General features: G+C 42.2%; 1 protein-coding gene across 1 annotated transcript in view; it reads left to right on the top strand.

Moving 5' to 3' along the window:
* Positions 1-23,287, top strand: part of LOC146196820 (cytochrome P450 3A41-like) — a 32,064-nt gene extending 8,777 nt beyond the window's left edge. Inside the window, exons 2-13 of the mRNA XM_084596411.1 lie at positions 3,896-3,948; positions 7,119-7,215; positions 8,277-8,396; positions 9,322-9,410; positions 10,879-11,024; positions 15,449-15,564; positions 16,030-16,105; positions 17,076-17,233; positions 18,122-18,210; positions 19,577-19,714; positions 20,985-21,147; positions 23,110-23,287. Of these exons, the coding sequence (XP_084452537.1) occupies positions 3,896-3,948; positions 7,119-7,215; positions 8,277-8,396; positions 9,322-9,410; positions 10,879-11,024; positions 15,449-15,564; positions 16,030-16,105; positions 17,076-17,233; positions 18,122-18,210; positions 19,577-19,714; positions 20,985-21,147; positions 23,110-23,208 (1,344 nt within the window). The 3' untranslated portion in view covers positions 23,209-23,287. The remainder of the gene's footprint in view (positions 1-3,895; positions 3,949-7,118; positions 7,216-8,276; positions 8,397-9,321; positions 9,411-10,878; positions 11,025-15,448; positions 15,565-16,029; positions 16,106-17,075; positions 17,234-18,121; positions 18,211-19,576; positions 19,715-20,984; positions 21,148-23,109) is intronic.
* The last annotated feature ends 4,654 nt before the right edge of the window (positions 23,288-27,941 follow it).

Consider the following 27,941-nt stretch of genomic DNA (forward strand, 5'->3'; position numbering starts at 1 on the left):
AGGTTGGCTACTCTTCTACCTGTGGACCCAGTAAAGATGAAGATGAACATGCAAAGGTGAAGAAGGTTTCGTGCGCTGTCTCCAGTGAGATCTCTTCCAGTGTGTGCGCTGGACCTGGTTGTACGCTGACGTTTCCTGCCGATCTAGATCGAGTCCCGGTATCTCTAATAAACACCCATCCTATATATATATATATATATATATATCCTTTTTGAATTTTCCTGGCCCATTAGTCAACAGCAAACTAAGTATAAATATATATATATATATATATATATATATATATATATATATATATATATATATATATATATATAGGGAAATTCAAAAAGGATATATATATATATATATATATATATATATATATATATATATATATATATATATAGGGAAATTCAAAAAGGATATATATATAGGTTGGTTGGTTTGTGGGGTTTAACGTCCCAAAGCGACTCAGGCTATGAGAGACGCCGTAGTGGAGGACTCCGGAAATTTCGACCACCTGGGGTTCTTTAACGTGCACTGACATCGCACAGCACACGGGCACCTTGCTTTTCGCCTCCATCGAAAAGCGGCCGCCGAGGCCGGGATTCGATCCCGCGTCCTTGGGAACAGTAGTCGAGCGCCGTAACCACTGCGCCACCCCGGCGGGGTAGGATATATATATATATATATATATATATATATATATATATATATATATATATATATATATATATATATATACAGATATAGATATATATATGTGTGTGTGTATATATATATGTGTGTATATATATATCTTTAGCCTAGGGTTAAATGGTACATTTGAGGTAGGCTAGAAAAAACCACTTTATACAGCTGCCAGCTATCTGGCGCACCACAGGCATTTTTTTTATTTTGCAGTTAACTAATTACTAATTAAGTTCGTTTTTCTAATTTACTCATTATTGCCTTTAGACAATAAATTCGAATCGCAAAGTTGGAGGGTACCTTGTGAAAACCCTTTCTATTTATTTCCGATAAAGAAAGCTTCACTGAGTGTATCATTTTTTCAAGCTCTAAAGAAAGCCCGCGAAATACAAAAATTATCACGTGACTAACGCATTCGCGCGCCACGATTGTGATGTTCTCAACCGTGGTTTGAGGGAAGGAAATTAGCTGCGGCCGTGACTCTTCAGACCTGTCCCAGCGGTAAGCTGATATGTTGGCGATGGTTGCAGCGAGCGCCTTGAGTTCCCAGCAACTTGTACTGTCCCATGCGGTGACTTGCTGAAGCGGACGAGAAAACCATTGCAGAGTAATCGGCCTGCCGCTGCAGGCCATGAAGCCACGGTCGCAGCTGATTTCGTTTACACAAAACACGGTTGAGAGCCCCACAATCGCTGCGCGCGAATGCGCCATTCACTTGATATACTTTTGTATATCGCGGGCTTTCTCTAGAGCTTGAAAAAGAAAGATACACTTGTGGCTTTCTTTATCGGAAATAAATAGAATGGGGGTTTCAGAAGGTGCTCGCCAGTTTTGCAAATCACATTTATTGTCTAAAGGCAGTAGTTAGTAAGATAAATTATATCAATTATTAATTAGTTAATTGCAAAATAACGAATTGCATGTGATGCACCAGACTGCTGGCAGATGATTACAATTGGTTTCCCTGGCATACCTGAACTGTTTATTTTTTTTTCCATTGGGCTAATGTTAGCTTGGACACCATGTATATATACACAAGCTGCACTTCGATATCAGTGCTTATAAAGTATAGGTTTATGTGAAACGTGTCCAGGTCTCACCTCACCCGAGAGACGCGGAATTCAGCATTTTTCGTTTGTAAAGGCCAGACAAGATATATAAAAAAAAAAACACAAACGCTGAATCAATAAAGCGCCAGAGAAGAATGATAGTTACATGTGCTATTTAGGGGATGCTGGTTGAAGTTAGCTTCAGACAAACCTTATACATGAAGAAAACATCTCTTTTCTGATCACGAGCCCAGCTAATGTATACATTTTCATGGGGGCGTCGGACCGTGTTTACTCACCTGAATCTTAGGTGCGCCACTATGGATTCGCCTAATGGAAAATGACATCACAGATGGAATTATCGATCTGCACTTAGCTGCGGTGTGTCAAGCGACGCCACGTCACGAATATGAGGCACGACTCACGTCCATGATCGATTTCGACTGTAAAATCGCGATATCAATGTTTCTTTTTATGATAGACAAGTACAAAATTTCGAACAAAGAAGACTACACGTCAGGCAGTGAACATTTTCGTATTCTATCTAACGGAGAGACCATGTAAATGAGAACCATTTCTAAACAGGACGATTTTTTTCCTATTCGCTGTAAGAAGTATAATTGTTTCACGTGGCAAAGCACTTAAGTTGGATCGGCAGTTTCGCATTCTCATCCAACTTGGAAATGAGTTATCGTGGTGCAGAAGACCTTTCATGGTGTAATGCTATGAATGCATGCTAATATATGCTGTGGCTAAAATGATATATACGCAGGGGGGGGGGGGGGGGGTCGAAAAACATTATGGAACCGTATAAAACTTCTTCAAAGATATTAAGTTCATGCCAGCCCATCCACTCAAAGGTGCTTTCTAATCTAATCGATATATATGGGACACTAGCTATCCGAACATGAAATATAATAGCCTTCTGGAACAGGAATTAGGCGCCGGATCCAGTGAGACCTACACCAGCGACTCCCGCATTCAGTCAATATCTTTCTACATTCTTGGAACATTTCATGTGCTGCTAATTGGCACCATCAACATTAGATCCATGGTTGGCTAGTACCATTCTGGTGATATATATATATATATATATATATATATATATATATATATATATATATATATATATATATATATATATATATATATATATATATATATATGATTGGATGAATGACAAATATAGTAACGGATGAACCTAAAGCGGCAGTGGACGTCCGTAGCAAACAGATGCCCCTTCCCCCATCTCGTGAATAGGGTGCCGCTGGTGACTCTCCGGTGAGGCAGGGAGTGGATGTGCCGTCCGAGCAAAACCTCAGCTCACGGCGAGGTTGGCGGCTCTCACCCTGTAACTACCCTTAAAGGTCAACTCCGGTGGTTTTTCCATTATTTTCTGTTTTTGGTTGAATTACATTCCTAAGCACGTCCTAACTCGAACACAAAAAATCGTTTTTTCTAAATTCCAATTAGAAGTATTTTTGAAAAGAAAAAACAGCAAATCGAAACCGAAACTGCTTTCACGGCCAGAAACGGCGTCCCAGGTGACGAAATGGTGACGTCACACTCAGTATTAGAGAAACACTCGTACGTGTGTTGGATGGTGAAAATAAAGTATGGAAATCACAAAGCCTTGCATAAAATGTGTGAGGTAGTTCAATATAAGCCTCACAATTTCATAATCATGCGGGAAGTGGACAGAAACGCCGGTATACTGTTTGTGACGTCAGAAACTCAGTGTTGCCTGCAGAAATAGTCTCAACTTAAGCCATGAAAACAGCATATTTTGAAGTCGTGTTGCGCGCGAACGGATTATTGTACGGCGCTCAAATTTTGTAGAATGCGTCAGGACGGAGAGGAGAATCTACAGTAAAATTTTTATTAGGATATTCGAATGTCAAAAAACCCCCGGAGTTGCCCTTTAAGCCAAAAGGCCCATCGTTTTGGTTACGTGTGACCAACCTCTCTCACGAGAGAGATGGAATCCTCCCTCGTCTGGATCGTGAGGGTAGATGGGAGAGAGGGAGGCCACGTGCGTATTGCAAGTACAGACGGGCCAAGGTACCTGTCCTTAGACAATATGCAAATTTTGTCTATTTATGACACAGTATCATTGTTCAATTTTAGCTAATTTTTCGGATTACAAGCATAATTCCTGCTCTTATCTCTTTCAGCCATTGCCCGATGTCGTTCGAAACAATCATTTGAAGTATGGAAAACTTTACGGGTACGTACACTAAGAGGTTGAGAGCGCTTTTTGTTGAGCCACACTTATTTTACTCTACAGATGTGTCCAGAGGAGACCAAATATAGAGCAGATGAGTGGAATGCGTTCTTGACCTGCCGCGTCAAAAAGACCTGAGTAGGTAACTGACGAGACACGGACGGTATGCAACCCAGTTGCGCGGAATTCCGATTGAATATTGAGAAAAACGCACCCGCAGCCAAAAAAAAAAAAAAAATCAACTTGGCAGCGACTGTAAAAGCAAGTAGAAACTTCAGTCGTAGAAAAATGAATGCACATCGCTAAGAGCTTTATTTATATATGGTAGCTGACTTTCAAGATTGGGCGTAGGCACCCACAAAGTCATTCTCGAGTGAAAGTTGTTACGCGAGGTTGTTACCATCGCAGTGTATTTTGGTCGTGCGCTAAGCTAAGCAATAATGGCGCGAACTATACCGACACTACTCAGACAGCATAGCGAAGCAAACAAACAATGCTTCGTGTCAGTACATATATATATATACTTTTTTTTCGTGACATACGTACCTGTGTGCCTATCGTCCTCCACCGTGAACTATGCCGTAACGTCATGATAGGCACTCCTGTTATGGCAGCTCTTGCTTTACGTTGCAAACCATACCTTATAAAAGGGGAACTAGTTAAGACAAACTCGGGACAAGACAGAAGAGATTGTATAACACCGTTGGACCTACAACTGATCTATTCCTAAGAAGAAATAGAACTAATAACAATCACATTATTTCCCTACGCAGGCACGTGTTGCACCAAAATTTCGTCCACTGCGCACCCTCTTTGCAAAGCGTACGCCGGAAGTGACGTCAGTAACTCCACATCACTGGGGAGGAGGGTGGCACTGGCGAACACTCTCAAAGATAGGTTCACAACATAAGCAGCATGGTTGCTGGTTCCCTTCTTAAATGTATCACACGCTGTAGTGCCACTTCTCGCTGTCCATGCCTAAACAGGAGAGAGGCCACATAACAGATGAACCAGGCAGTGACGCGCAATTATTGACATCATTTCGCGTCTCGCCGAAGAGGCGCGCTTTTCCAAAGGGCGCTTGATTGAGCCTCAGCGCCGAGGGAAGGTACGTTTTAGAAATTTTAAAAAGAAATTTACCTATTAATAACGGCCCTCTACATTTTTTTTTATTACATTCAAGTACCTTAATGTACAACTAAAGTATCAGAATTTAAAAATCATTCTAGTTAGCATGATTCAATTAACCTGCTTTCTGGTGTCAGAAAGTAGGTTAAGAAGTGTATTTCAATTACTTACACGTGTAATTATTCCATGTGTACTTCGCACAGACATTGTATGCAGCACTTCGACTTCTGCATTAAAAGAAGTTGTCTGAACGCACGTTACTGCAACAGTGTCATATTTGCTTCCTTTTAGTGAAAAGACGCTGAAAACATGGTTTCATTTCGTTTAGAGGGTTCAACGTTCTGAAACGACATTGAGGAAAGCCGTAGTGGAGTGGTGATTAATTTCAATAACAGGGGGTACATTAACATGCATCGATAATATAAATTTTTATACCTTTATTTTAAGAACTTCTGGCGTTGTATAAATAGGGAAATCTAGGGCGCGTACAACCGCGTATATCTGCTTCATTTTCTTTCTTGGTACCAGCAGTATACGCGGCTTGCTTGGCTCCTATTCACGCGGAGGTTATAATGAGCGCTATTGATTACATGCGTCCATAGAAACAACACACGATGCCCAGCATCTGCTGTCGCTATGACGCAAATTCGTATTCTACAGTTTAAGCTCCATTTTCTATTTCCATTTATCAAGTTGGTGGAGGTGATAACGTATCGAAGACGTCATGGAAGAAAGCACTTGATGTATTTGGCTGATGCTAGCATCCGCGATAGCCCGCAAACAACAACGAGCTACCTTGGCGGTACTTTATCTTTTCACACCCCAGCGATTTTAAAGCTGCCCTGCACCGGCGCCCACCGAGTTTTCAGAGCGGTGAAAATGATCAATTTCATTACTGCTGTACTGCGACGTGTTTGTAATAACGTTCTAGGTTTTCATACCATTTTCAGGCCTTAATGATATAAAACAATGTGTTTCAACCTTCCACTAAGAATGCCCCCTCCCTGCCCTCTATTCGCGCTGGACATTTTGCGGACAGACACCAGCGCCATATCTGGAGGAAAGTGATGCTTTCAGCGACATGACTTCGTAGGAGCGTTGGCGGGAAGCCTTGGTTATTCCATGCGTCTGACCCTGCGCACAGCATCATTTACTGATAAGCGTGACATAACAAAGATGGCAAGAAATAATGTCGGGTTTAGAGCACCAAATATTCGCAGATGTCACTAAATGGTCGTCACGCGGCAACAGCGGCGAGAGATAGCACTAGAAAGAGGCGAGCTTGGGACCAGGTCATTTGCTTGATTCCAGGACTGGTCAGCCGTTATTGTCGCGTTTTTGTCGTTAAGATATTTTTCTGAACGCTCTCACATGGTCATTTGCGCGGCAACACAACAGAAGGGCCGCTATAAAATGCCCCCACGAGTGTTATAGTTTCAGTAATAAAGATGTTGCCTGGGAAATTGAAACGGTTAGTGACCACTTTGTAATGAATCATTTGCAGGGCCGTGGTAGAGCGGTTGTTATTGAGCACTGTATCTATAAAAAAAAAGAAAAACGACTTGCCTGCACTAAATTACCTCTGTAACAACGAGACGCTGTTTTATAACAAAGCAAGTGACTGTAATTGATACATTTAAAGCACTAATGTGACTGGCTTTCTAATGGGGCCATTAAAGCAAGGATGTATGATGATGTATACTCTTATGTTATTACAATGACATCATGATTTAATTCGAACTTAATTGCTTTTTAATTATTTTTTAGTCGCTGTCACTTAGGCCACGCGCTATAATGACCGCGCTCTCAGTGAAATCAGACATTCAGGCGGGCAAGAAATGAGAATCTAATAGACTAGAACGAAAGAATATGTATCGTAGTGGCCTTCATGAAAGAATATCACGAAGTTACCACCGCGCAGACTTAGCTTTGCGTGGTATTAGGATTAACAAGTGCTTCAGTAACTAGAAAATGAGGAGTTTTTAATTTAGGACAAGATTGCGCTCTGTTGGCTGATATTTTTTTTATCTTTGCTTAATACTCAGATCATATCAAGGGTTTGTTCCCTGTCTTGTGGTTGGAGACCCAGATGTTCTTGGAGTTGTCTGTGCCAAAGATTTTAAGTCGTTTGTTGACAGAACGGTGAGCCCTAGTGCATTACTTCTTATCTTAACACGCCAGCATGTTCAAAATTATTTTAAGCGTATTCTCTGCCTTTTTACCCGTAACTATATTGTCCAGTTAATGTCTCAAAATTCGTATGAACAGCTTAACTTAGAGATGAAAAAAACATTATGGAATAATGCAGGTCTCGACGCACGTTCACTTCATGCTGTTCTTCAGCAGTGACCATATTCTCGATCAGTAATGAGCAGTTGCGTTTCCGTACTTTCATTTTACTCTTTTAATAAGTAATTACGCTCTTCTTTAACGATGTTTTACACACCTGTACTTTAACTTAACATTACTATTGCGACCTTAAGGGCGCTACATTTCAACCGCGCTTGTATCCAACCTTTGCCCTGTGAAGCCTTAATCGCGGAGTGTGCACCGCTTCATTTTACGAGCACGGTACCCAAACTTTGACACCGTTGTGGCTCCGCTGCCCCGAGAATTAGGACCCAGACTCTGTCGCGTCCAAACTATTGCCACATGACAATGAAATCTGGTAATGGTTTATGACGATCCTGCTTAAAAGACACAGTTTAAAAGGTTATGAACTCGCAAAGATCTAAGATTTGTTATTACCACCGTTTAAAAAACATCATGTCTAGTTGTCTCAGAGTGGAAATCTAGATATTTCCTTCACACGAAGCATCTGATTGTCGGTTCCATGGTTTACATAATTACTTGCACAACAACGTCTTTATTTCGTTCATCACTTCGTTACAAAGGCAAACGGTGCTTGTTCAGTGCCCTCCCCAGCCTTCACAGGTGGCGACAATGACGAATGTGGTGAGATAATTTGATTGAAAATAGAATTTCCGCACCATTAGTCAAAAGAACAATCATAACAATTGAAGCCGGTCACGACTACTTTAACACGGCTGGCTGCAAAGTTCGCCGCGTGGTTTCACTCTTAAGCAGCGGGCTACGCTCTTCACGCTTGAATGCCATGCGACCCTCTATCCCCACTTTTTTTTTTAACGACTTGCGTCTGAAGCAGCTACTTAAGGCTCATAATTGGCTGCTGTATGTTTCAGGAACACGACGTAACTGGGAATGCCCTCTGGGACAAGATGTTGCTCAACATGTCATCGGACGTATGGAAGGATGAGAGGACGGCACTGTCCCCGGCGTTCACTCCCAGCAAGCTGAAATCGGTCTGTACTTCAAGAACCTTGGCTGCGAAATACAGCCGTAATTATTTCTCAACCTTGGCTAATACCGCTAATATATATATATATATATATATATATATATATATATATATATATATATATATATATATATATATATATATATATATATATATATATATATATAATAGGCGTAACCTAACGAACGTCGGAAAATTACAGTGCAGCTTCCTCAGATGTTCTACTGGCACTGCTGAAAAATGTTTTTTTTTTTTCTCGAATAATCCTGTAAATCAATCACTAAAGAGATCTCAAGGTTTTCAGGGACGTGCATGCCGCATCCGCACGTAGCAGTGTGAGACGCTTGCCGGGCTATCAGCGCTGCGATATAATTTCCTTTGATCAGGAACGCAATCCGTAAACTTTTTTTACCTGCATGTCTATTCCACATACGTAGCAAAGCTCCTCGCCCGTGGATGATGAAAAGAACAAAGCACGTGCTGGATATGATAACGTTATCGCGGGTAGTTCTTTTTGATCGGTTTCAAGGGACGTCGCATGTATACAGCTACTTCTGAGAAATCAAGGTGCATGAGTGTCAAATGTTATTTTATCTGTGAGTCACGCTGACTGTCGATTGACAACATTCGATATAGCATTGCATCTCAGCATTACATCGTATCAGCTGCGCTCACACTATATTACTTTTTATGCAGTGCGTCTTAGATAAATCGAGGCTGCACCTTTTCACACTGCTCGTGCCATCTGCATAACTGTATAGAGGAGACCATAGCAAAAACAACAAGGGTACAGAACTGCCCAAATGAAATTCATAGGCGAGCCATTGGTTTTCTCATTGTGTTGTACGTAACCGTTCGCTTCAAGCCCTGAAACAGGTCGCGAAACCACAAACAGCACTCGTGGACCTTTTCCTTCTTTTTTTCTACAGATATTTCCAAGGTTTGTGGAACTTACAGAGCGTCTACGCCTACGGTTTGTTGAAGAAGCGCAGAAGAGCAACGTCGTGGAAGTTCAAAGGTGACACCTTAGTGCTCTAAATGAGGCATGCTTTACAGTGAACCTCCTCTCACTGTTTATAAAGAAGAAGACTTTGCGGAAGCAACTATCTTAGGTGCCATATTCCGACATAAATCTTCAAGCTAGAGCTCCCCTTGGAATTATTACGCCATGGGCGTTTTAGTTATCTACGTATTGTGCTGAATCAGTCTCGCAAAGTATGACTGACAAGACAATTGTGATTTAACCCGTGTTACGTCTAGATTATGAATGGCTGCTGCGACAAGCATTTCTTTCATTTTTTTCATCATCATCATTATCATAATCATCATCAACCTGACTAAACTCTCTGCAGGGCGAAAGCCTCTCCCATATTTCTCCAATTACCCGGTTCTGTGCTAGCTGCATCCACTTGACCCCTGCGAACTTTAATTTTTTGCATATCTTGAAGCTACTTTCTGCTTGTACGAGGAAATAGTTCTGTTGGAACCAGTCGAAGGACACGTGCACACTCCTTTTCATTCTTCCTTTAGTTGCAGCAGCGGCAGCGGAAGCATCGCTATCTGCTCATGTCGATGCGAATTCCGCGGGTTCTATTCTCTTAAGTTTGTCTCGTAGTGAGAACGGACGCGCAAAAATCTGCGGAACAATAAGTGGTTAAAATATGGCCTTTAAATGCAGTTATCCTTTTAGGAAAAAAAAAAGAAAAAAAAACATATATTCCCTTTCCGAGCAATCTTTTGATTACAAAAGAGCGCACGTGTCGAAAAACGGTCTTTGATCTTTTGGTTCGGTGAATTTTATTCACAAATTGTTCCGGCTCACAACGTTTTTCTTGTTTATTATTTTACAAAATAAAAAAATGTATATCGCTACAATTTTTACGCCGTAATTGATATCTCGTTTTCTATGACGAGTAAAAATATGTCATCCAGTCCTGGTTACAAAATGCTGATCCAAAAGGGCAGGCTCGTGCAGCAAGATCCACACGGATGCTGGCACGTGTGGAGTTTTGGGCCCGTTATTAAAGAAAGGCAAAAAATAAAAAAAAAATAAATGCTGCAGACTATTGGAGAGGGGATTATTGAGAAGACGTCGCTTAAAAACATAGAAATGCCTAATTCGACAATGGATAAAAAATGTGAAGATTTCAAGGTATGAGGCACTAAAACGCAAACCTCAGCCATGCAAAGTCTACGCTATTAAATTGACTTTTCCTTTTTCTTTATATCGGCAGGCAAAGAGAAAAATACTAACACAAACCTAGCTTAGTACTTGTAAACTATGCAGCACATTGACCAGCCCCTTGAGGAAGAAAATTTCGCTTTCGCTGATCCAGTTGTTCTTTCGACAGTATATAGGCAAAAGCAACGTAGTACATGCTTTCATCTATTGAATTAATTTTATGCATGGAATATATTTGCTCGTTACTTTGGAATCCGCTTGCTCGCTAGGTGTTTTATATTTGCCCGCTTATTTTTAAATAAAGGCTATTCGAGAAATGCTCGATGGATGGCATGGCAGCCTTCTTGTTCGGCCTTGACCTGAACACTGGGCAAACGCCCAACCATCCCCTCGTCACCTGCTGCAATGGCTTCTTCAGCGCTATCGGCGGATGGAAACCCGTCATGCTATGTGAGAAGAAACTTCGTTTTCTTATGGCCCCTGTCTCTACGAGAAAAGCCAGCCTTCTCAGTTGCTTCTGATGTTTCGCTGCGCCATGGTTTCCGGGTGACAATTGAGATTACTTTTAGATATTTTATTGCTGTTTATTTTAAATACATTCAATTGTCGCCTGCAGACTAATTTAGTGCGGTTGTCCATGCCCACAGTGGCCGTGGCGACGAAATAATTACTCTAAATTTTTAAGTTTTTATGGCTTATATGCTGTAGATCCCACAGTAGAGTTCAGGGTCACGTGGTTAAACCAACCCTACAGCAGCTTTCACTGCAACATTTTTAAACAAGCCGTTTTGTGGCCTCAACGTCTCCACTTTGAACAAATTTGTTTTTGTTTGCACATTTTGTACACATTTGTACATTATTTGTGAGGGAAGACGGCCACTACTAACATGCATCGGCACGATAGATCGACGCGATTGTAGGGCCACCGGTGATGATCACTGACGTTAAGAAGTTGCAGCACCAGTGGGCATGGAACGGTGAGCGAGCCAAGGCCACTAGTGAGCGACACCAGTGCTTTCGCAACTATCATAGACCAGATTTTATTCCCTCGGGTGCTCTTAATTACTTCAAGAGAGAAACGCTGTGTGCACCTTATATTAGCTAGCGCAGATGCGGAATAACGTAGACTATAGCTTATTTTTGTTTTATTCTCGCAAAACACAGAGATAACGAAATGTTTGGACGCTAGCACTGGCCAGTTTCAATGTACAAGGTCATCCACTTCTACCTATAACACGGTCACTGCATTCAAAGAGCCATTACATAAGGCCTGGCCAAGTAATAAAGCTAAGTGGCCGGCCGTGCGAAGCACCACCTCCGGGTTCCTATGCACCGTCTTTGCCAAAAGTAACCAGGCTGCTGGGTCTGTTTCTCAGTTGTGTGGTAGTAAATTCATATCGCATCTGAAGCTTTAAATCTGTGAAAACTAAGGGCCAGTGCCTGTTCTCACTTCTTACTGAGTTGTGATTCTCTGGGAATCTTCGTTGGCTTTATAATACAAGTGAGAAGCAAAACATGCAGCCTGGTTACATTTGGCAAAGGCGGTACCTGTATAGCAATGCCAGCGCAATGTGTGTGTCTCTTTCTATCTGTCCGTGTTCTACCGTTGTTTTAAACTAATGTAATTTGCCTGTATACTGCAATATGCGCGTGCGTCAAACATAATGCTACTTTAAAAGCAGTAACCGTGTTAGCTAGAAAGGGATGGCCCTGTACGTACCGAAATAGTTGGATTTCTGTTTCAGATTCTAAATGGGCAGGGCTAACTCCGACAAAGGTACGGACACTGAAAAAAAGAAAACGGAGGAGTCTTTGTTCCTGTGTTTGTTGCGCCTTAGTGCTCTCCGCTCAACACGCCCCCATCTACTGCCAGCAGGCCCCAGGCGTCAGTATTCTGTTTGAGCCAGTTTGCAGTGAACGGTGCCGGTGCCGTTTCACATTGGGCGCGACCATGCTGACAGAATACAATGTTTACATCACTCAGTTTGAAAACCACCACTAGTGCAGGGGAAAACGTGATCTGTAAGTTCGTTACGATGCCGAACTGCTGGCTCACAGTCAGTTGCATCGTGTGGTACGCGAGAACTTTTTTTTTTCATTTCTTTTTGTTTTTATTTGCATCACGTAAACCAAGAAAAGAAACAACAAGTGCTTTTAAGCTCCTGCTCTTTCTTTTGCACTATAACACGGAATTGCCTTCATTAAGTCTCTGAATAAGTTGAGAAAATTTTATGAAAAAAAAAAAGAAATAAAAACCAGCAGGGAATTATATCACTCCAGTACTCCGAGGAAACAAACGCCCGCCATATCATAGAATTTCTTACTCTTACCTAGAGGGAAAGCTGTGCTGCCATCTATGGGAGTTTACATGGAGTTTCCTGACAACCAGTTCAGCTACCATGGGCGCTCAAAGCATCATGGGCCGGAGTGCTATCGAGTGCAGAACTACAACTTTTGGCCAAAACTAATGCAAAGATAAGCGTTGTTCTACCGTAAATAATATCATATCATTCGATATTGTGACTATAAATTGCAACAAGAGAGAGAAACAGCATGGTCAGTGTGAAATTTAACCAATATAAGCGATGCTTCTTCCTCATATTGGCTTAGTTTTGAGTAGCAAAATACGAATATTGCGCACTTAATAGGCACACTTTAAGGAGAAAAAAACGTTTTGGAGATATATATGGTTGTGCAATTACTTAAGGAAGTTTTTAGTGGCATTTCGGGAAACAGAAACCTTTTATTGGCGACGTCTGCTTTTGCGCCTTCGCTACTATGGCTTTTGCAGTCTATGTACGCACCTCGCGATAATGATGATGATAAAAAAACATCATAGTAACGCCACTTCATGCACCCGAGAAAAACCGACTGTCCCGCAACAAGTAGCACACCGGCCCATGATTCTTAGCGCGCCCATGGTGGCTGAACTGCAGCGCCCTCAGCCTTCCCTCTAGTTAGTGTAAGAAACACTATGCGCCATACATATTTAGTTGAAAACAAACGTAGACGAATGGATTTAAAATTTTGGTCCAAGTATAAAGTTTCAAAGAAATTTATGTGCCAAAGTAAAACATCTTGCACAGAATATTTATGTTTGTAGTCCTAGGTTTCCTTGTATTAATTTGTAGTGGCCTGTTGAAACGTCATCAGCAGATGCGCTATTAGTTACGCTAATTTCGGGAATCGAGGATTCGAGCTCTTCACACGTATTTCGCATGCCACAAATTGTTATCTAAGGTTGCTTGAATTCCTTGCTATTATGCTAGTTTCTGAGTTAGAAGGGCTAGTTAAACGGCAAAAGGAGAATAATTTATTGTGTTGAAAATGTTAACGGTAGTGTCCACAGAAATGTTAACGCTTTCAGGTGTGCATAGAGTTTCTTTTCTTTTTTTTACGCAACAGTTTCTTCTTGTTTATTTGGGAGAGGGAACTCCACTCGAGTAAATTGAACTGATAGTACGGAATAATTACGCTTACGTGAATGCTGTTAGACTTATTGCGAATGGACCTACACAACAAACTACTTTTTTGCGGACGTAATATGCGGGGTCAATATTTCCAAGCACGTGTTTCCCAAGAGTTAAACAATATAATTTCATTTTGGGCAGCATCTTTAAGTGTTGGTCCAAAAAAGTTTTCTATGGCTCTTGCTCTGAGAGCCAGAAATTTCGTTTCGCTAATATTCAGTAGACGTCTATTTCAGTTTCAAGTAGAAAGATCGGAGGGCAGCCATATTTGCAGCTGCTTGCATCTCCTAAACAGAACTACTGGAAAAAAATACATTCATGTTGTTACAAAGTTTACCTAATTTGTGTTGAACATATCTGCATTGTTGAAATTTGGGCTTGTTGGTTCATACTTCGGAGCAGTAACGCAAAAAGACAAGGGACTTAAAACGAGTATAGACACAAACAGCGCTAACACTTGGAAGTTAGCTCTGTGTATGTCTACTAGTTATTAATCCCTTGTCTCTTTGCGCTATTGCTCCGAAATATCTGCATCATTGAAGCGCAATAGAAATATAATTCGACCTAACTGAGCTCTGTGGTATTCCTGTAGAGATGATGCAACATCTTAATTTTATGCTGTTGATCGCAGAACACTGTTTCCGACTGCTGATATTGCTTATTATTGGTTCGATGCAATTATAGCTCCCTAGAGGTGCAGTTTTGTAACCAGTAATCAAGCACAGCAGAATCAAAGGATTTGCGCAAGTCTGAACGATTCCAAATGTTACTAAGTTATTTTTGTGGTATTTATTATCTTGAGTTCACATTATTCTTGTTCGATCATAACACTTGTACGATCGTCTGCTTATTGCTTGTTCCGCTAAAAACAGACGACTCTTCCTTTCGACATTGTTCCAGCCGTCGAAATGATTTCATTTCGCGCCTTTGCTAAACACGTGTTCAAGCATTCAACGCCAATAAGCCAGCAAGACTAATTATATGGAAGTGATTCAGGCTAACTTTTGGGCCTAGTCTACTTCATCTCCTCAGTCGTCATTTCGATGAGCAGCGCTTCGATCCGATGTTGGAGCTTTCAAGGTGCTGAACACATGAAATTCTGGGGAGAGGTGACAAACATAATTAAACCGAGGGCCTCTACCTCTTCTCTCACAAAGCCAAGCAGCGCAGAATATATGTCTTGCTGAAGAGCTGCCCAGCATAAAAATATGCATACGATCACGTCCGTAGCAGGGTGTCTATTCAGAATTGGTATTTTAATTATGGTGCAAAGCTTAATATAAAGTAACATTCTATACGTCCGCACGTCTGGCGTATAGGTAACAATCTGGCTAAAGATTTATTGCAATTTTTGTATTTAGTGTGACAATCTGTGTGATGAGTTAATTTTCCTTTAATCTTCAGACGCCATGTCGAGGGTTTTTAAAATGCTGCCAATTGAATTTCCCAGCGCATATGGTTCTCAGCAAGTGTTGAATTTCGCTAAAGTGATGGTGGAAAAACGACTCGCTTCCAAAGAGGTAAGTAAAATGATTTTCTAGATTATTTTCTCGATTCTATAACGCCAAGCTTTCAAGTTTCTATTGAGAGCAGGCTGCATTTTCAAAGATTGCACACACGAAACAATCGCTATCACACGTATATAGTCATGAGATGGGGCTTTTCTTGGTTTGAGAGGAAAGCGTTATCGTTGGATGCTGCCGCATTATACTGCTGGAAGGTTCGCTAACTTGTCGGACACAATTCACCGTGGTAAGCTCGAATCTCGGCTTTCGAATGGCCGCCGCTAAATCCTAAGTTGAGCTAGCGCGTGAGCATCTCTGTATGTTAATCCTGAAGTGGTGTAATAGGCATTGATTCATGCCAGACGCTGCAAAAAAAACAAAAAAAAAACAATCTGAATGGTTTTGTTGGTTCTTTTATCAGCCCTACTCTGCTGCTACCCTCCTTTATCTATTTCTCTACCCTCCTCTGCTTTCTTGCAGAGACACAATGACGTCCTTCAGTTATGCTTAGACGCCGTCATGGAAATGAACAAAAGTAGCGAGAAAATCCTCACAGGTAAAAAAAAAATCTTCCCAATTTTTATCCTAATACCAGTACTTGTCATGTGATGAACGCTGCCTGGAACTTTAACAGTGGCTCGAGAGAGAAGGGAGTTAGGGTTTTTGTAGTTGCCCTATTTTTTTTAAGACAACAGTTTTCGATGAGTCTTAGCCTACATTACTTTAGTAAATGAGTGTTTAAGAAATATATTTGTGCAAAGAGGGACTGTCCCACAAAAAGCTTTTAATCAATCAGATTTGGCCTCGGCCACCTTGGAAATACCTGCAAAGCCGTGCAGAAAAGTAGAATAACTTATTGACATTGCTTATATTTAGTTTTTCTTATCAGTATACGAGCAGCGCAGCTTAACGATACACACGAGAAAGGAGACACGTGCGCACACGGGCGCTGTCGATATCTGTCTCCTTTGTCGTGTGTCTCATTAAACTGCGCTGCTCGTATATTGATATGCAATACCAACTAGCCCGTCATATCGCTCTTACTTTTTTTATCAAGGAGAGGCCATTGACAAGAAATGTTTAAAATAAGGGACAACTCCGTCTTTTTAGCCCATGCACACTATCCAATGCTACGACTTCCTCAAAAATAAAGGCACTACAACTGAGCGAAAGTGGAGAGCTGCAGTATCAAGCGTTGACTTCGGCCCGTGTTAGCATTAATAAATTACCGACTTTTTTTGTACAGTTTTATAGCTGGCTTTCTCATTTCTCGCCAAAAGCCACACTGTTGTAATCGAAAAACACCTGTCCATAGATAGCTGCCCCTGGCTACACGTAAATAACCTAGGGTCAATGCTAAGTTCAATTGTTCATCCCTTCCAGCTTAGCCTAGTTGATTCATTTGTGTTTGTTAGAAAAGAATGATGTACTTAGCAAGGCCCTTGCCCCATGCTGAAAGCCAGCTAACTACATGCTAAAGAAGCTTGGTGACCATTCTTGACAAACTATTTTTGATCTTGTTTCAGAATCAGAAATGAAGGATGTTGCTGCCGAAATTATGGTATTTTTCATCGCTGGCAGTGACGGCGTTGCCATTGGGGCGACATTTACAGCGTACAACTTGGCGCTCTCTCCCGAGTATCAGGACAGACTTGTTGAAGAAATAGAAGAAGCCTTTGCAAAAGTGAGCTTCACCTGGTCGCGTGTTTTACTCATATTTTTAATGAACTTACGGATTTAACTACTAAATCAGTGCCATCGCTACTACACATCAAAAGGGCTTCAAATTGGGCTTATTTGTGATTAACAAGTTATACGTAGAAAACGACACGAGACACTGCGCTCAAGTGTCTCGTGTCGTTTTCTGTGTCTAAGTTTTCAAAAGCGCAACGATGTTTGAGCTGCTATCCCCCCCTCCCCCCCCCCCCCCCACACACACACACACACACACCCTCCCATTAGGGAATATCATACCTTTTGAAGTGAATTGGCCCAAGTGAGGATCTCCACCATCATCTCTCAGAAGCACCACTCATCAACTGGCATTTTAGTTGAAATCGAGACGAAATGGGCTTGTGCAACGGATATAATGAGAAGGCTAGATAACGACTGTGGCTAAGGGTAAAGGCGCGTGTATCAGGAGGCAGCGGAATGTTAGGTAGGCGGATCAGGTTAGGAGATTCGGGGGTGACTATAGGAACGCAGCTGGCAGAAGAAATGGGTTACGATGGGGGGTTACGACAAAGGCCTTTGCTCTGCACTTAGTATAGTCAGACTGGTGATGATGACGATGACGACGACGATATATGGTTACAAAGGTTAGAAGGATACCTACTTTCTAACAATGCAACCCTGTTTTTCTTTTATCGTCCTCAGCAGTCTAACCTCTTTGTTGCACTGAGTTCAAGCAAAGCAGGGCAGGCTTCAAATAAATGATACCTCTACCAAACGAAAATACCAACAGACGGCAGAAATGATGAGGCACAGAAGCGAGAGCCTAACTATGAATAGCGTGCGCACAAATGAGCGATGCTTAAAACTATTGCCTTAATTCTCTTCTCTCCAAATCCAGCACGGGATGACGTTTGAGGCCGTGAACGCAATGCCTCTTCTGGAAGCCTGCGTCAAGGAGTCACTACGCATGTACGCACCGGACTCATTGTACGTATATGTTCAGTCACTGCTTTGAAAAGCCGATTATTTATTTGACGGGACAGCATTCCATGAAGATCCTTCTATAAAATATAAATTATATCCGTGATGGCGGTCATGGTGTGTCATATTTTAACATGGTAACGTTAAAGGCCCTGTTCACCTGTTCAACAGGCATTGTGTAAGCGCGCATAACCCTCGAACGCATATGGGTGGGGCGCACATTCTTTTCGTGCCGTTGAGGCACCATAGGTTGGCACACAGAACTACTACTAATAGGGGCACTACAGGCTTAGACTTCAGAAAGACACCATTAGATACAATTAAATGAGAGAGATACCCAATAAAAAGATTAATAACCTCTGAGAGTCTTAGTATAAGCTTGGCAGGGATGTGTCCATCGAGTAGTGAGACCGATACTGCGCCTTCCTTGCCTACAAAACCAGCTTGAGCAAAAAATATATAATACAGCTTCTCTCTGAAAAAGTGGGGTTAAAGGCACTAACGCGTCTATTCCTAAGGCGAAGTTTGAGGGCCCCTCAACTTTTTTTCCCCCAGACCTTCAGCAGACACAATATTGTGGCTTCTTAGGTTCATAAGAGCGCATCAGCGATATCGCATATGTACAACGTACTTTCTAATTTCTGCTACGTAAGGCTCATCACATTATGATTGCCAAAATGCGCTCTTAATATGATCAGCCCTGCCCTTCCCACCTGTACCTAGTGTGCATTCGCAGAAAGCAGTAAATGATTACGAAAACTTCAGGCATTGATGACCCCATTAGGTCTTAATGAAGTTGCTTATGCAAGTGTGGTTTTAATAGAACGGAGCTTCGTAATATTAAGAAGCATATGGGTTACGAGTATTATCAGTTCATCCAAGCCGCGCTACGCGTCATGGAACAAAAACTCGCGCAGTAAAGTGGCGCGTAATTTTCAAGCTATACGCTCTCATAGCTCGAAATAATAGCATTTGTCGTGCTTGGCGTGCTCCATTGGGTTTAGAAACCAGGTGAACATATCCATTCTTTTCTATTCCGTTTATAGTGATTAGGTATTCGCTACAGATATACGAGATGGTGGATGTTGCGAAGTTGTCCGTTTCCTGCGGTTTCTTTTCTATTTCTTGTGATTTTTAAATGTGGAAACTTCTTTTCCTGTCTGTGATGATGCGCAAATCGCATATATTTAGGAATATTATAGGTTTTTTTTTTATTTTTTATATGGTATTTATTTTGCATGAGCAATATAAATGTATCCGCTTTAAAATACATAGCAGTTGGGTTCTAAATGGACCACCCGTTTTCTGTCGTTGCTACCGGACAGAGAAGAATCGGTTCCATGAATTTATCTATTTTATTTCTATTGCACAGCCTGACAAGACGCTGCAATCAAGAAACGACTCTATACGGAATAGACTTCAAGCCAGGAATGTGCATCGAGATCCCTTTGGCTGGCGTACATTACAACCCAGAATTCTTCCCAGATCCCTACACTTTCAAACCTGAAAGGTATACAGTTGTATAGCCTTCGCAAATTTCATCAGAAGTATTGCTTAAAAAAAACGCAAACATTTGCCATTTGCAGCTACCACTGAAAACTGACCTAAAGAAAAACTGTACTTTCTGCGCTAGTGGATGACCCAGCTCTGCCCATTCAATCAGTCATCATAAATGATAATCCCCACTGATATTTGTAGCCAATGACAACTATGTGCTTTTCCACTAGCCTACTAGCGCATAACAAAGTCAGAGCAACTTGAATACATCGATCGCCAGCTCATCGAGGCATTAAAATTATCCACGCAATTTTCGCCCTTATCGAGTGTGAACGCGCTGAAGAATTTATTCATTTCATTAATGCCGGTAGGCGAATGTGTTGAATGCGCAAATATGAAATTGGGTGCGTGAAAACGTTCGCTCGGGAAAGATGTAGGACGTATGCTTAAAACACATTTTACGTGTCGCAGCCATGTTTGAGCCCTAGATGTTTGCTGCCCCGACCGGAAAACACAACGGCCGAAGTGGATTGCAATACGGTCGGGTTGCGGGCGAAATTTGAATCACGAAACAATTTGCACGCATGCCAAGTCGCTCCCATTGTGGTGCCAACCCTAGGAAATCTGGAAATGCGTTTGTAACTTAGGCAGCAGCAACCACGTCCTACTTGGCACTCAGCAGCGAAAATTACTGCTAATTAGAGGACTTTAGTTCACGCCATTGATTTCATTTACTCACCAGTGCTCATCCAACTTTGCCTTGCCGGGGTGGCGCAGTGGTTACGGCGCTCGACTACTGTTCCCCAGGACGCGGGATCGAATCCCGGCCTCGGCGGCTGCTTTTCGATGGAGGCGAAAAGCAAAGCGCCGGTGTGCTGTACGATGTCAGTGCACGTTAAAGAACCCCAGGTGGTCGAAATTTCCGGAGTCCTCCACTACGGCGTCTCTCATAGCCTGAGTCGCTTTGGGACGTTAAACCCCACGAACCAAACCAAACCAACTTTTCCAGCCGTCAGCACACTCTTATGCAGCCTGGGAAGAGGGAGTGCTCGGTATCATGCTCTTTGCGAAACTTATTTGCGGGGACTTAAGTTTTCTCTTAATTAGTATAGAAAATATCTCCATTCAATTACTCGGTATTCCCTATTTGCGGCCGGCAGATGACGCCAGTTGGTCACCTCAAGGGACACGGCATTGATAACCTCCTGGAGGTCACATTGCATGTATGGGTGGGTGTAATCGGTAATACCCTTACCTATAACTCCTCTGTCTGGCCTGTGCAGATTTTTGCCCGAAAGGAAAGACCTTTTAAAGCCGTTCTCCTTCCTGGCTTTCGGCGCCGGACCACGGAACTGCATCGGCCTACGTGTGGCTCTCATTCAGGCGAAGACAATGCTTGCGTGCATCTTGAGGGAGGTCCGTTTTGAGAGATGCGCCGACACTCAGGTGAACACTCGTCGCATTGTACTAAATTCGGAATACTGTTGCAGAACTATTCGCAAGGCTGTAATTAAATCTGGCTAAGCGAATGAAACTGACTAATTGAGAATCTGCCGAGCAAATTCCATAAGATGCACTTGATGCACATGTCTCCTCCACACTGGCATTTCCAGCGTGCAGGCTTCGGTATTGTCTGTTGTGCATCGTCGTTTTCCGTCTTCTGCTTTTTGTTGCTTTCCTTGCTTCTACTCACTGCTTTCTTCATGAGCGAAAGAATACATGATCCCATATAATATGCCTTGTAAGTGTTGATAACGTAAATTTAACTCTACTTTATCGACATTCAAGTGAAAAACGAAAATAAGCTTGACAACGCAGCTATCTGACATAAGGGAGGGGGGAGGGGAGCCGATACATGTAGTGCATGCAATACATAACGAGAGGCGTCATGCATTGCGCCAACTGCTGAGTGGGAGAAACATTCCATTGCTATGACTTCCGCTCTGTATTGCTCATTTGCTCACATATAGCTTAATGCTCTCAGTGCGTAGTAGTCGACGTTCACAGATGCAGCGCTGCATGGCAGCCCTAAAGCCCTTATGTTCTAATGGCCTATATGTCACCTAGGTTAGTCTAAGATGCTGTAAATCCAAACTCACGCATTTTCGTTTGCTCGAAATGGAACACCCTCATGATCACTACTAAAACGCCAACTACCGCACCACCGAATCCGGGATTGTTCACTTCAAAGCCACAAGCTGCGACTCACTATAGGAAGCAGGCATTGAAGAGCAGGACGTCGTGAAAGCCCCTCGCGAAAGAAACCTTTCGAGCATAGGGTGTGCGAATCCGGCTTTTTCACAAAATGTGGCGCCCTCTTGGAGTGGTTAAAAATTCGTCTGCTACTAGCTGAAAACGTCCTTGGGAGATGCAGCCGTCAGCGAAATGACGGCGCATTTTCGTGACAGCTACCGCCATCTGTCGCATACGCCTCTCACGAGTATTAACTACACATGGCCTCCGAGATAAGCTAAGGCTGCGCCGGTCGCGGAGGTCAAGAACTGCGCATGCGCAGCTTGGGTAGGTGGTTTGTTTTCAACCAGGGGATATGCGCTCATGTGCAGAGCGGCCCTGTGAAAAAGGCGGATTAAGCATCATAGCTGGGTTTGCTGAACATTCCTGAGCCCGCAGCGTCAATGTTTGAGGGCGTTGTGAATGTCTCCACGCGAATGAACCGCATTGCGCCGCTGAACCTTCCAGCCCGCACGTACCAATCTTTATTCGAAACATCAGTTGTTTTCGTGCGCCGTTTCACTTGTTTGTATTTTTTTATCAGTATAAGTTTGTTTTTCAAGTCACAAAGTAGCCGCAGTACACACATATGTAATAACTGCATGGCATAACAGGTTGCACCTTCAACATGTTCTCTTGGATTTCATCCGAGCCGCCGTTTAAACAGAGTACGCCTTTCAGAAAAACAGCCTATTTTTTATCTTCTAGATAACATACACACTTAGCGTAGTGCGTACGTACCCCGCGCCGCCATTGCTCATGCGCAAATCTGCCCGAGGCAACCGAGTGGCGACGGATGTCGACCAGCGGCATGGCGAAGCTGTCGTGCCCAGACCATATGCGCGTGCTCAGTAGCGCCCCGCGGTAGGCAATAAGCAAAACCGGTGACAGTACCCGCTATGCTAAATGAATCTAATATTATGCGCAACGCAATCAACTGTAAATACCGTATGTTACTCCTATCGTACAAACTTGTGGCGCTTAAGAACTGAGAGGTGCTATCCGCATTCTTTAGTAATGAACTAGCCTTGGACAATATTACTGACCGCCATGTGCTCATTGTGAAAGATCTGGAGATTTTTTTTTTTTAATTTTTGTTGCAATATCAACCCGAATGCTCATAATCTTCTAAGCCTACATTTGATTGTAACGGTTCTTCTGCCAATTTTTTCGCAGGTACCTGTGACGTTTGTTCCCCAGCGTCTTCTTCTCGAACCGACCACCCCAGTGAAGCTGCGTGTTGTTCCTCGCCACAGAGAGATGAAGCAAATGTAACGCGCCTCCGAAGGATATACATAATAAGTGAACGGAAAGTATATCGATACGGGACAGAAAGAAGTGGCAATAAAGGAATAGAAGGAAAGCAAACCACATTGAAGTTCTGCGGTTCGGAATGATCACCTGGATTATTCACTATAGGAAATAAGATATGTGTGGCTAGCTTAAAAAAATCTCCTTCAATGCTACAATGTTTTAGATTGGCGCTAAGTTATGCTCTCAGTCCACCAACAAATTTATGCCCAGTCTCTCGGTATCATTCAGCTGTCCTCCCGAAAGCAACAAGAACACACGTCGACTATGGCAGCACGAAGCACTACAGCAGTATTTTCTTCTTCGCTTTGCTAAGCACTCTGGCGGTGTAACTTTATTACACGTATATGTTAACGCCTGCAAGGGCCTCTTTGCTGGTGTTTCACGGGTGGACATTTACATTATGTTGATGTCGAGATAATCAATCAGGATGATGGATAATGTTGCCACATTTATTCGCAAAAGTATAGAGCTCTTTAATTCATTTCGATATACCTCATTTCAAACAGCAATTCCCTGTAGCAAAAGTAACACCTTGCGGAAATTAAGTCATGTTTTGTTCAAATTTGTTTAAAAGGCGCACAATTATAGAATAGATCAACAGACGCACTTTCAAACATTACCTTAGCAGGATGACTAAAAGAAATTAAAAAAAAAAACACTTTGTCACGCACCCTTTGTATATGTTCCTGTGGGCTTAAATCACCTATACATATAAAAAGGGGACATTATTATATTTTCTTTTGCACACAAGCCAACAAGGCCACTCTTTTCAAAAGCCAGTCTGAAGTAAAAAATACCTCTTATGTTTCCCAAGAAATTTCTAGCGCACACACAAAAATGTATACATAAATTGAAATTTGGATGTAATAGTTTGGTCGAACGTCTAGCGCTGCCAGTAGTTCGGGCACAGCAGGATCGAATTGACAGTCGCAGGGCACAGCTTCAGCGCGAGAGATGGGCGCCGGAGACCAGCGATGGTGATGGCAATGCCGCAGCGTTGTCTGTTCTTTGTCTTCTTTACAAAATAATACAGTTTAAATAGCAGTATAGACAAAAAGCATCCACGCCCATGGTACAGCCTCTCTATCGACTATATAACTGATAACTTAGTGGAACATTGTTCTTGCAGCCAGGATGCAATTATCGCGCTGACGTTCGGATCAAAAGAGGGCAACCATGCCCCTATATACAGTTTATCTCTCTTATTTGCTGTCCGCTTCTTTGAGACAGCAACCGTGTTCGTGACGCCTCTCACGGCTAACTTTGCGGCCAAAGCGCTGTAGCTTCTTTTCACGATATCACAAGTCATCACAGATTGGAACGGCACAAATTTCACCACCTGACAAAACGTTGGATAAGGCACAGGAGACCGCTTGGAGGAGACTCCAGACAAGATCCTTTCTTAGCCCTTACTTATTAGCAAAAATGTACCGGGATGACTTTAATCCCGCGTGCAGGTTCTGTGGCGAAACAGCCACGTATGATCACATACTATGGCAATGTAAAGAAGAACCTCCACCGGAAGATCTCAGTACAAATTCCTTCTCTTGAGTGATGGGAGGCCGTTCTGGTCAGCTCGGATCCGGGAATTCAAGCCTTGGCCACCGAGTGGGCCACTAAGGTCGCCACCAGCCATGGACTGGAGGTCATCTAGAGCGGACCGTCTGCATCTGCATTCTGACGAAATAAATGTTTTCCAATCGAAATCAGCCTTGATGAGCTTCAAAAATAATCACTTCGTCACATATCTAAAATTGATTCAGCCAGCAATCGACTTGTCGAAAAGAAGAGCACTTTTCAAAGTGTTTTTCAAGTTTGGTATTTTGCCAGGTATTCTCAGGCTTTTTGAAGGTTTCAGTAAAATAGCCACTACAACTTAATATTACAAGAAGTTTAAAAGAAGACGACTTAGTTGATTATTCAGTGTACGGATGAGCCCTCCGCTCCTAATTTAGTTTCGAAAAGCTCTCGAACAAAACAAAAAACTAAGTTTGACTTCTGACGTTATTCTTCTAAATATGTTACCATCGCATCATGCCGTGTAACGGCGTCCAATGCGTCAGCCTTATCTGTATTCAAGCCTTCATGTTCAGCTTCTCTCCTTTGCATATTTTTTTTGTGGGCCTCTATGTTATTTGAATGAACATCAAAGCTGCTCAGGGAATCATTTGCTGTTAACTCTAAAGGACACCTTTGGTGTGCGATGTCACTTCTAATATTTTTTGTCTATGAATAATTGTCTTGAACAGTTTCTCAATAAGCAATAACACCTCACAATGCAGCTGATAAACGTCAGACATGATGAGAAGCACTCATAAGCACCGTTTTCACTTATATCGTCACCTGGTGGTGACGATAAAGTGGGCACAAACGAACAGACATGCGTGGAAACACTGAAACCAACTTTTCATTGAATTGACTTGCACCTTCAAATAACTAACCAACTCAGCGGCGATTAAAACAGCAAATTTTCATGCTTGTATTCAAACTAAGAAATGCTGGTTGCTTTTCATTTGCGCACAATTTAAAGTCGATGAGGAAGCATATAGATAAACACACGAAAGATGACCAGAACAACCTGGAACACTGTGGAGACGGATGTAAGCAGCTGGAATCTTTCTTGATATATAGTTTGGAATACAAAGTGATACAGCCACGTTTCGTGACACTCGGCATGAACAAGCAAAGAGCGCAGGATCGTTCCGTGCGTTAAAGTCACAGTGATAAGGCCGCATGCCGGCGACTGTTGAAAACAAGTAAAAATTTGCAAGCTTCGCGGATATTTCATAACGCTCGTCTCCGAAGTCTTTGGGGAGACAAAGGCTTCGTAAAGGAACGAATAAAAGAGGTCACGAGCGTCACTTCTCGTTACAGTCATATTTCTCGACTCATCATAGATAATGTTTTGTGTAAAAACTGCATTGCATCGCAGTGCCCCTTCCTTTACACCTGTTTATAAGCTATTTTATTTATTTTTTTACCTGTAAATAAAGACGGCGATAAACCTTTGCTGCAAGAACTTTCCTTAAACCAGCATTACGCTAATGAAAGTACGTTTGCCCAGGATAGCAGTTCGGCACTTAATCTCCGGTTGAACTTTTTTCACAGTAGAATCAGAAGGGAGTTACTGCCGCACATTTAATTTACGTTATGTTTAATGAACCGTCGCCGACAAGTCTCGTCTGAGATCAAGCTTTCGCGAGCACTTGATACAAATGGTTTTCGACAGAGCGCTTTAACAAAGATTGTTCAAATTTAAATCACCTGTTCATAACGTTGGTAATGAAAGTGTCCGCGAAATATTTTGCCGGAAATTGGTTCCCTCGCGACGTCACCACCATGTGATGTCATGAGTCAATGACAAAATTAGTGTGTACATCATGGTGTAAAGACGTAGTGTATCATAAACGAGCCATGCATCATTAGTTATGTGACATGAAAACGTCGATCCATGTCCACTACTTGCAATATTCATGCGAGTCATGAGTTACGAGTAATGTGGGTCATGTGACATAAAGTGCTTAATCATGTCACGTGGGTAAGTGCATGTGAAAATGCGTCGACTGGGAGCCACCAACGTCGCGCCAACGCTAAGGCTTTCGCCATCTCCCATTGCAGTTTCTGCAGAAATCTTTTTTATTTAATTAATATCTTCACTGACAGATAGAAGGGATAAACGTCTATAATAATGTTGTTTCATTGGCCCCGTATTTCTTTATAAAGATAGTTCGAATACTATGATTACACTAAAACGCAAATACAATAAGCCGTCCAAAAAAAAAAGACAGCACAGGAAACATGATTATACATTCTTCAAGCAAATAAATTAGAGGGGGGATAGCACGTCAAACTCTTAATCCCTCAATTGTGCCTCTGTTATCCCAAAATACTTTTAGCATAGTGACGTAACCTACCTTATTATATGTAAGACAATCCGACATAAAGTGGAATAATTTTAACAAATTGAGGTGTTCCAGAATTGTGACCGATGCCATGTTTCCAATATAAAGACTGGCGCAGAACACACTAGCTAGGAAGTTTATTATTATAGAGTAGCTAATTAGGGGCCTATCCGTGACAACTGTCATCTCCGTTCAGGTTCCCTCGGCCCCATAGATTTGGTTCAGAGGTTGATTTCACACACATATCCTCGTCTAATTTTATGAAAACTCAGCTTACTACGATCACACTGTACAACCTACATATATTTCGGCAGCCTGCGATATCACAAAGATTGTAACTGCAGCTTTGTCGTGTTGTTGATGGTCTACGATAGTGGCCGCCAACGCTACGGAACCTACTGAAGAATTTCTATGCTATGGTACACAGTGCGACTGCGCACTGTGTACCAAAGCATGCTTTGTCTTTCACGAAAATTTACTGTGTGCTCAATTGCCGTTTTCTTTTCTTTTCTCTTTTTTTTTCTTTTTTTTTTTTTTGTCTGAGATCTGCATTCAGTGCGGTCTTGACCCCTGAATGTCGTACTTCTCAGGTGGTACTGGTGTTACTCTGATTAAACAGCTTGACAGTGCGTTCAAAAGTATGGCACCCTTCACTGTACTCGGGTGTCATTCATGCAGAGGACGAAGGGAACAAGCGCTATATTACTGGGGTCTTTTTTGCATTCTTTGCGCAGCATTCGAGAACGCGGTTCTTCATACTTGCTCCTATTTTCAAATATCTCAACAGTGCAT

Source organism: Amblyomma maculatum, chromosome 3, assembly GCF_055883805.1.
Source record: "Amblyomma maculatum isolate TAMU_Amacu chromosome 3, ASM5588380v1, whole genome shotgun sequence".
In the NCBI taxonomy this organism is placed as follows: domain Eukaryota; kingdom Metazoa; phylum Arthropoda; class Arachnida; order Ixodida; family Ixodidae; genus Amblyomma; species Amblyomma maculatum.